The sequence below is a fragment of the Acanthisitta chloris genome, unplaced genomic scaffold, assembly GCF_000695815.1.
Source record: "Acanthisitta chloris isolate BGI_N310 unplaced genomic scaffold, ASM69581v1 scaffold10404, whole genome shotgun sequence".
Classification (NCBI taxonomy): Eukaryota; Metazoa; Chordata; class Aves; order Passeriformes; family Acanthisittidae; genus Acanthisitta; species Acanthisitta chloris.
The window spans coordinates 8,975-19,575 of NW_008668767.1; the positions used below are offsets into that span (position 1 = coordinate 8,975).

At 41.0% G+C, this 10,601-nt stretch overlaps 1 protein-coding gene across 1 annotated transcript in view; it reads left to right on the plus strand.

Moving 5' to 3' along the window:
* LOC103800682 (DNA polymerase kappa-like) overlaps positions 1 to 10,351 on the plus strand; it is a gene marked incomplete at its 3' end in the record, with an annotated part of 10,562 nt that extends 211 nt beyond the window's left edge. Inside the window, exons 2-5 of the mRNA XM_009073067.1 lie at positions 2,260 to 2,379; positions 8,212 to 8,364; positions 8,691 to 8,822; positions 10,198 to 10,351. Coding sequence (XP_009071315.1) covers positions 2,260 to 2,379; positions 8,212 to 8,364; positions 8,691 to 8,822; positions 10,198 to 10,351 — 559 coding nt within the window. The remainder of the gene's footprint in view (positions 1 to 2,259; positions 2,380 to 8,211; positions 8,365 to 8,690; positions 8,823 to 10,197) is intronic.
* Between the last annotated feature and the right edge of the window lie 250 nt (positions 10,352 to 10,601).

A 10,601-nucleotide genomic window follows, 5' to 3' on the forward strand; every position in this document is an offset into this window, starting at 1 on the left:
TCATGTGTGTACAGAGGAAGCATCTCAGTGGGAATGCATGTGTGGAGAGGAGAAGAGGGACATCACAGGGTGTTGTTGGATTCACCCACAAGGGTGTGGAGGAACACAACTGACTGTTCCCTTTTTATCCAGTGCAGCCCATAAACGTCACAGTGCTGTCCAGAGGTGAAGGTTGTAGCTTCCTTAGGCCTCTTGTTTTCCCCTTCTCCATTCCTTTTGCCCACCCCATCATTAATCAGCCAAGCAGATTTTCTGCAGTTGGTCACCTTCCTGCAGCTGATGAATCTGATGAAATCAGGTTTCTCTAGTACCTTCAGCAGAACTTCTTGGTGCTTGGTGCCTGTCCCCCTGACTCCTCAGTGCTCGAGGAGGTGGCCTGGAGTGTGCAACTCGGTACCAAAGATCCACAGAGCCTCCCAGAAATCCACAAAGCACTGAAATATTAGTCCTCTTAGCTGTTATTGCAGTTCACACAGAACAATATAGGGATAACACTTCATTTTTAGTGGGTTTTCTTATTTTTCCTTGCACAAATGTGTATTTCATTTGGTGCCACCATGGCCCTACGTTGTGTGCTTGATGTTCTGCTCATGGATTAGGTGTGACTGCTATTGTTCAGGGAGGAAGCAGAAAACATGCTGCAAACAGCTCCTTTTTGGCAAACTTTTGGGGTTTTTTTCCTTGCAATTCGACATTGGTGATACTTTATATGCTCTCAAGCTCCTTACTGATTAGATGTTTCTTCTGCTTATTCTGTTCACTCTATTTTGAAGACAGTTCCTTGTCAGACTCGTCCCTAATAGTGATATTTGGATAAGTTATTTTGTCAAGAGCATTTACTGTTCCATTTCCTGGTATGAAATAAAATGAACTGTAAAATAGGCTCTCAAGACTGACACACAGGCATCTGTTAGAGTATATTTCTGTCAAAAACAACCCCAGGGGAATATAAATACCAGATACACCTCAAGAAATCCGAAAAGAAGCATTGATTGTTTTTCCTGAGCTTTTCTATACTCTTCAGCATTACACCTACAAGCACTACCCACAACTGTGTAATAGGAAGGTTTTGTAGCATTTCAGTACTGCAAGAGACATAAAACCCCACAGCTTAATAGTCATATGAAGTATTGGGTTCCTTCCCACACCCACATTTTGGTGCTTATTTCTCTCACTGAGTCTCCATAACTCATGTTTGACTGCAGAGGGAAGAGAAGATGAAGTGCGTGTCTGATATTCAAATGAAACACACCTTAATTTCTCCTAGTTAGAGATCTCTTCTGAGCAATGAGACATGGCACATCACAGTCCTGACAGTCATCTTTTCAATCCTTGCTATAGAAGTGGACATTTTGCTTCTCAGATAAATGCCTGGTTCTTACCTGGCTATGCTGAATTATTGATGTCAGTGACAGTTTGATAGTCAGACACTCTGAGGGAAAACTTGTCCACTTTTGCAGATTTAGCAAGTAAGTTACATTACCTCTTCCTGCAAATATTATTCCTCTTGTAATCTAAGTACATGTTGCAAGAAAAACATTTTATTTCTGGAGCTTGAATTTTCCTCTTTTCTATTCCATTCCATGCCCTTTGTTCTGAATCAGGAGGGGAAGTCACATTGTACATTCTGTGCATGATTGTTATCTTTTTATTTTTTCTTTACATCTCTTTTTATTCATTCCTGTTCCTGAAAGAGCAATTACATACTTGAGAGCCACAGAGCTTTATCATACCCATTTGATTTTCATCATCCTCTTCCAAATGCCTTCTAATTCTGTGATGTCTTCAAGATTAAATAGTCAACAAAATACTCAACATTTTAAGTGGATTTGGCTTGTTCAATGTCATTATTTCTTTCCACTGTATCAAACTACATGGAGGTTTGGCAAAAATGCTTAAATGAAGTTTTTTGGAGGTTTTATACTCCACACCTTGGAGGCGTTGCAAATAATACTTTGACTTTTATCTACTGTTCTGGAGTTTTTGTTGTTAAGGATTAGAATGAGTAAACATACAAAGTTCTCTGAATAGTCCCTTTTTGAGTGTTGTAGCTCTGAGAAGGAGAAATATATTTGTGTCACTTGAAGAGAAATGTAAAGGACCAGAGGTCTCTTGTGTGTATCTTTGTATCAAAAATCCAGAGTATGTGTTAGGAACAATTACTGTGTTGTATGTTTTCTGTATTGAAAGATCAAATATGGTTTGCTTAAAGGAGAAGACAAATGAAAAACTTAATGTTTTTGTGATTTTTCCTTCCAGGGCTCTAGATTTTATGAAAATGAACTTAAAAAAGATCAACAAGTTAACCAACGAGTTGAGAAAATGATGCAGCTGAAAGAGAAAATCACCACACAGCAGCTCCTGAAGGCACAGCTGCAGGTATTGACCTTTTTGAGTGCTTTGGTGTGTTCCACTTCATTGCGTTAAATCATGGTGATCAGCACAGTGTTCACTACTGTTTTGGTGTCTGACATGCAAGTAAAAGTGCTCAGTGTTTTGGTGATGGCATCTTAACAAAAACTTGCTGGAAGGGTGGATTGCAAATGTTCTGTAAGTGAGTAAAACGAAGTGATTCCTGTTCTTTTACGTCTGATCAGTTTAACCTGATGTAGTTATGGTACGTACAAAGGTTTATTAAATGCTTTGTTAACAAGTATAGCAGCAGTCTGGAGTTTTACAGTGTATGAACTCAATTTGTGTTCAAAGGGATGAGGCAGATCACAGCTGTAAACAATCCTGGACGTGATTGGTGCCTTTTTTATGGTAATTAATGAAACACCATCACAGAAGAGGCTGTTTCTCTTTTCAAATGCTGATGATAGGTAACAGTCTCCAGAGTATTGGTGTGTATGAGAAGTTGTTAAAGAAAACAATGGCACCAAGGTTGCTCACTGAACATCCTCAGGCACAACAAAACTCCTTTCCATCTTCACTTGGGCAGTGACTCGGTCTTTAATTACACCACTGCTCGCTGTTTTTCCATGACAGGATTCCTGCTTTACCCAGCGCAGACAGTGTGCACTGGGTGGGCAATTATTCCATACTTTCTGTTGCCCTTATTGCTCAGTGGGTGGCCCCAAGCTTCATTTGCTCTGCACTGGTCTGGTGCAGTTTTGAAAGCAGAATTACTGACTTCCTCACAGAGATTTCTATGTCATACTCCACAGGCTGTGGAGCCTTAATTCCTGCAGTACTCCAACAAAGGAGAATTTAGTGGGAGAGGAGCTGAAGCACAGGAAGATTAAACACATCCTTTAATGTTCAGTGCCATTGTGAGGGTTTTAGGTTGAGCTTTTCTTGGTGTACAGCCTTGTTTGTTCGTTTCAGATTTGCAGTCACTTCTGTGCGTTGGATTCTGGTATCTCATATTGGTGCCCAGAAAAGCTTCCAGTTACTCACGCTCTGCCAGGGGAGGTTTAGGTTGGATATCAGGAAGAGATTTTTTACAGAGAGAGTGCTCAGGCATTGGAATGTGCTGCCCAGGGAGGTGGTGGATTCACTGTCCTTGGAGGTTTTCAAGCTGAGACCAGATGTGTCCATGGTCCAGTAACCACAGTAGGGTTGGACTTGATGATCTTGGAGATCTTTTCCTACCTAGTTGATTCTATGATTTATTTTTTTTTGTTTACTGTTTTGTTAACTGTTTCTTGTCATGACAGAACACTCTTGCCTTGGTAGCTGTTATATCTGAATTCAGACCTCTGCTACCACTATTCCACTTCAGTTGCAGAGCTGCTTTTGTTTTAGTTTTATCTCCTTGAGTTCTCTTCCAGCCTGGTTGATTGATCTATGATTCAATTCTGAGTACCTCAGAAAAATGAGGTGTAAGCCTAAGTGCCACAACTGTTGTAGTGAATCTCTAGCATGGATCAGTTGTGACTCTGTCCGGTTTTTTTTTTTAGTTAACTGAGGTAACTTTTAACTCCTTTAATTAGGGGAAAACCACTTCCATTTCCATCCTCTGTTTACCACAGAACTGTTTATTTTACAAAGGACAGACCTTCTTATAAAATGAGTGACATGAATGACACAAATACTATAACTTCAGTGTACAGCTGTATAATTAAAGCATATGTGGTGCATGTAGTGGAAGCCAATGAATTTGTATTTACTTGTCCACCTTCATGTTGTCATGTCTGAACTTGATTCTTTGATCTTGCAATGTAATGTTTTATTCTTTTAATGTTTCTTATGAACACTGTAGGAGAAAAAGAAACTTTCAGAGAAAAACTCTTTCATGTGGGTCTTGCTGGGACCCAGTTTTCACCCCCACTGTTGAAATCTCACTACTGCTTGCTCAAGTAGCCGTTTTCTGTATGTTCAGTGGGGACATTGCAGTCAGCTGTCACACTGCAGAGAGCTGTCATCAGAGGGGTACAGCACGCACACTTTGCTGGAGAAGTTTGGATCTTTGCTGCTCTGAGAGCATCTGGAAATCCTAGATTTGGGTGTTATCCTCTGTGTGCAGATGAGCTCTGGCTCATCACTGTTGTTGCCCTCATTCCCTCGCCACAAATTCTGACCATTTTGCTCTCTCCTTTCTTTTAACGTATCATATCCCGAATTTCCCTTTCTTGTCCCACATCCACAGGCTGCCATCAGTCCTCTCTCCAAAGTAGTACTCCAGAGTCCCCACTGAAGTTCCCACTCTCATGGCCTACCCAGTCCTACTTGTGTCTCATCCTCTAAATGCCTCCCCCTCTTTCTGTTACTTCCTGCCACCTACTCTCTCCAGGCCATTACCTCCACTTTTCCCTTTGGAGTCTCCTTTGTCCTGTTTGGTTTCGTTAGTATGGGCTGTTTATTGTTTAATCATCTCCCCAAGCTCTTCAGAGAGGGATTTAGTCAGCTCTTACTATTGTAGTTGTCTATTGAGTTCTTAACTCTTCTTTTCAGTCCTGTCTTCTGATAAAGAACTTGTTCTCTGAGAATTTGCAAGTAGGAGGTACTCTGGGATTACAAAGCTATCCATATATCAACCTCTAGGAATGATACAAGTTCTCAGCTGCAGATCAGGTTTTGATTGTAGGATGGTTAGAGGCTCAGGTACAGCTTCCTAAGCTAGAAGTTACTAAGTGCTGTAGGGTGAAAAAAATATGTCTGCACTTACTGGATTTTTTTTGCAAAATCCTTGTTACATGGTGGAAACTAATGTAAATAAAATGTGGAACCTCCAACATAATGGTTTTCCTCTCCACTGCAACGTGTGTGTGCCAGGGAATTTGTAAGGGTATGTCCCATATTTCTGCAGTTTTCCCTAGAAGGCTCATGGAAGGGAACTTAGCACAATGATCCTGCAAGTGTGGAAGATTAGGAAGGACTTTTAAGTCTTAAAACTGCCATTCCTATGTGCAAATATTTCTTTGGCCTTTTTTTTTTGGTTGGCTGGTTTTAATAATCTCAAATGTGAAAGTAGCTTGAAGTTTTCCTAGTGAACATAATTATAATCTTTTCAGGGGAATTACATGCTGTACAGTGTCATGTAATTATTAACTCTTGAAAACTCTTCTGTCGCAGAGTTGGCTTATCGTAACAGCCCAGAGTGGAATTGCTTGAAATTCAGCAACACCAAATAATAAATAGCAGAAAAAAGTACCCAGCTGCTGCTAGATTTGCAGACTGCTATTTTTATTCATGTCAGTTTTTAGCACAGATGTTTATTCTGTAAATACTTACTGTTGTGTAGCTTTTTTTATTGACTCTCCTGTCTTGCTTTGCGTGCTCCTATTTTTGCATTGTGGGCTGAGAAAGGAGAGATTAGGCTGGAAATTTTCTAGAAGTCACTGTAAGCAAAATTAAACTTATAATTTGTACTTTTTAGGGTGTTAGTTGACGATATTAATTAAGCAATTTGAATTTGAAGGTCACCTGAACATTATCTGTAAAGTATTGTTTAAAATAAGGATGGTTTGATTGATTGTTGTGACACGAACCCTTACTGAATTAGTGGCATAATAGAATTACCCCATTTTTTTGTTCTTTGTTTTAGTGGCTTTCCCCACTGCTTGGAGACCTCAGAGCAACTTTTCAATCTCTGAAGGGCCTATAAGGAGCCAGAGAGAGACACTGTTAGGAACTGCAGTGATATGAGAAGGGATAACAGGTTCAAACTGAAGCAGGGGAAGTCTGGGTTGGATGTGAGAACAAAGTTTTTCCCTGTGAGGGTGGTGAGACACTGTCCCAGGTTGCCCAGGGAGGAGGCTGTGGCTGCCCAAACCCTGGCAGTGTTCAAGGCCAGACTGGATGAGCCTTGAGCAACCTGATCTAGTGAGGAAGTGTCCCTGCTCAGGGTAGGGGGTTGGGGCTGGATGATCTGTAAGGTCCATTCCAACCCCTAAATTCTATGATTCTGTGATTCTATGAGTCTATGATTGTGCTTTCAATTTGTCTAAACCAGTTTTCTGGGCCTCACAGAGCAGACTGTGCTCCTCTGTATGGAGTATCCTAGTTTGAGGCTCCATTCCAGCCTTTCATCCCTCACATCAGCTTAGAACAAGACAAAGGAAAGACTGTAAATCATTAATAGGCAATTTAATTAGAACATTCCAAGGCCACTTGCCTTGGTTCTAGTGTCTTGAGCTCCAAAGATGTGGTTTTTTGGACAAGATTTTTATGTTTTGCTTATGAAGTGTGGTTAGATAATTACAGTTTGGTAGCACTTCCCTTTTTTTTGGGTGTTTTTTTCTCTCTCCTAGAGTGATGTGTGATGCTTGCCAACACAACCATCTTAAATCAGTAGACCTTAAAAATGCCCTGTCAGATCCTTCACTCATGTGTTCTCGTGACACTCATAGTTCATACCTCTTTCATAGCTGAACAGTATTTCAGGAACAACCATATGATCTGCATGACTTCTGGTAAAAGAATGTAAGCAAATGAAGCATGATTGAGGCATTTCATGGAGCAATCTGTGTGTTTCGCCCTTGCCTCACAGCTCTGGAGCTGATGGAGCTGTACTGCTCTCCATCTGCTGGTGGAGGTCCATCTTGAGTGAAACACACTTTGTGTAGAGGATTTTCTTTGAAACCCTTGCAGTTTCCTATGAATTCCTGTAACAGATGTTGATGGATTGTACTGAGGGATTGACAGTTGCTTAGTGGTAAGTGAACCTGTTTGTTTGGACCTTATTTCTGGCAAGACAAAATAGGTGGATGTGTCCTGTGGGCTGCTTATCTTTTCACCTTTCTAGGCCAATTTTTTGTGGTGGCTTTTTTTTCCCCAACGCTGTTTAAGAGTGTTGGAAATTCTCTAATAGCATGTTCTCAGTTTTTAAAAACAGCCTGTATCCCTAAGTGCTGTAACCAAAGCTGCGTAGTCAATGGTCTTACACAGTTTCTGTCTGAATCAGGTGGCTCATCTTTCCTTTTCCCACACGTGTGAGGTTTGTTGTTTGGTGGATGAGGTTTGTGCTGGTTTTGGCTAGGATAGAGTTAATTTTCCTCCCAGGAGCTGCTATGGGACTGCATTTTTTGGATTTGTACTGGAAAGTGTTGATAATACAGAGATGCTTTAGTTATGGCTGAGCAGCACTTGCCATGTCAAGGTCTTTTCTGCTCCTCCCATCACCTCACCAGTGAGGAGACTGGGGGTGCACAAGGAGCTGGTGGGGAAACAGCCAGGACAGCTGATCCTGAGTGACCACAGGGATATTCCAGACCATATGGAGTCATGTTCAGTGTATAAACTTAGGGGAAAAAGGAGGAAGGAGGGATTTTGGGAATTAGGGCATTTGTCTTCCCAAAAAATCTGTTGCATACGATGAGGCCTGGTTTTCCTGGGGATGGTGAACACCTCCCTGCCCATGGGGTGCAGTGACTGAGTTCCTTATTTTGATCTGCTTGTGTGCACAGGTTTTCCCTTCCCTGATAAATTGTCTTCATTTCCAGCCACAGATTTCCTCACTTTTGTGATTCTCTCCCTCACTTGACTGTGAGTGGCTGCATGACTTTAGTTGTCAGCTGGGGCTAAGCCACAACAGTTCTTTTTCCTTAGGTTTTGGGATGTTTTTTTTGAACTGTTTGCTGCAGCAATGTTCTCTCTGACAGCAAGTTTCATCAGAAAACCTGGTCGGGTGTTTTTTTGGTGGGGATCAGGTTTGTTGGGATGTTCTGTCTTTAGCTATACTCCAGGTGGATTTGAGATTTTAGGCTCATCTCTACTGTTGGATTTCTGCCAGGTTTAATAGTTCTTCAATGGTTTGTGTGTGTTCAGGTGGACAAACTGGTATTGGAGCTGGAGCAGAGCCGTAACCTCAGCAGCACAATTGTGCACATTGACATGGATGCCTTCTATGCAGCTGTGGAAATGAGGGACAATCCAGAGCTGAAGGAAAAGCCTGTAGCAGTGGGATCAATGAGTATGTTGGTAAGGCACAGTACAGAAATCAGTTGCATGAATCCCAAGCCTAATTAACCATGGAATAATAGCATAATATAATGGCACTTGTCTGGAAAGTGTGGAAAGCCCCAAAATAATAGAGGAAACAACTGTTGTTTGACTAGACCATGAGTTGGATTTTACTGTCAGTAATGACTGTGCTAATGGAAATTTATAGGATGTAACAGTCAGGAGGGAGTAGGGAGAAAAGGCATATTAACTCTCAGCCTTGTCAGTCTCTTCTGTGTGGAGATATATGATTAGAACTTGATGTTTTTATGCTAAACTTAAAGCTCTATTTAATCTCTGCCTAGTCCACCTCAAATTACCACGCCAGGAGGTTTGGTGTGCGAGCAGCCATGCCTGGATTCATTGCTAAAAAGCTGTGTCCACATCTCACTATTGTACCACCAAACTTTGAAAAATATGGCAAAGTGAGCAAAGAGGTAAGTCTGAAAGTGCTCTCTGACCAGAATTCAGTGTAACTTTCTTGTAGGCTGCATTGTTCTGGGTAATATGAGAAGTGAAGGTTTAAATGTTAAACTCTGCAGTGATGTGACTTTAAACAGAGGGTTAACATTGGTGCTGCTGGGCAAGGAGATGAGAAAGCAATTAACTCACCCATCTTGCCATTTGCTGAAGGTAGTGGTGATGCTGATAGAGGCTTTGAAAACCTCTTTGTAGTGGTAACACTTGAGTCTTATTCTTCTTAAAATTTCAAACCCATGGAGCTTAATCTAGTTATTGGGAAGCTGCAAGCACAAAGGAAATGTGGAGATAATAATTTCATGCAAAGCGTAATCATAACTTTGAATGTTAATTACTGGAGAGAAAAGCAAAGAGCTTTAGTGAGCTCTAAGGGCAGATTAATTTTTTTAAAGGAAAGGATTTGGTATAAATGGCAAGAGAAACGGGGAGAGAAGAAATAACATTTTGCTTTGATGGGAGTGGTTTTGCTTAGTGCCAGAGGAAATAGTTAGGATACTCCAAAAGCCTGGTTTAAAAACTAAACAAAGAAAAAAGAAAAGAAGATTTTTTGTACATTTCAAATCACACCAGTGCATGACACAAGTCTCCTGACTTCCATAAAGTCACGGCAAGATCCTCTTATTTATTTTTATGAAGCCTGAGTCTCTTCACAGATATAAAGTGGGATTGATCTTGCTTGATTTTTTTCCACTTCTCTACAAAAGAAATCATATATAAATATGAATGTTTCAGAATGGGCTTGAACTTATTAATCATCTTGGATTTCATTATATGTATTTCCTTGTTGTTTGGTAAAGTATCGGAAGTTTCGCTTGGTTTGGATGTTGTGTTTTCCTCTTGGGGTTTGGGTTGCAAATATTTTGTCATTTAAAGCTGAGTAGTGAATCCAACCTTTAATCAGTTTCAGAAAGAGGAAGTGCATGTGAACAAGTGTGGTGATACCTAAGAGTTTGACCCAAACTGATAGGAAAAAACACGATGCAGTCAAAATTTCCTCCATGTTTAAAAAAGAGAGGGGGAAAAAAAAGAGGAGAAAAGGTAGAGCTTCTATTTTGTCATCTATTTTGTTATGTTTCCTTTTAGGAAGATGCACTTACCGCTAAGACAGGTTTTACTGTTTATTTGCCTGTGAGATTAACCACTGCTCTAAAACACTGGCTGTAACTTCAGTTTGAATGTTTACAATATCAAGAAATAATTTGTTCTGTGAATATCTTTAATATTCCTTGGTCATCTTGAACTCTCAGGGTACAGTTGTTCATGTCATAATTGTGTGTCAGGACCTGCTCTCACAGCCACAAGGCTTTAAACTTTCACTCTGTGTCTGTGAAGGTTAGAGCAATCCTGGCTGAGTATGATCCCAATTTCATGCCCATGGGCCTAGATGAAGCTTACCTGAACATCACAGAGCACCTGGAGGAAAGGCTGAACTGGCCTGAGGATAAGAGGAGATTCTCTTCCAACACAGAAAGCACTGCAGGATTAGGTAAGGAAATTGCTCTCTTTTCATGGCACTGAGGGGACAGATAGTTCTATGTGAGTTTCCTCTGCTACTCACCTGGAATAAAAGGTGCTGCTAATGATTTGGATGAGAAGCTCACCACGAGCTGCAGTGTGAGCTCAGCCCAGAGAACCAATGGAATCCTGGGCTGCATCCACAGGAGTGTGGGCAGCAGGTCAAGGGAGGTGATTCTTCCCCTCTACCAGAGTAAAGGGGAGGTCTCCTGAGACCCACC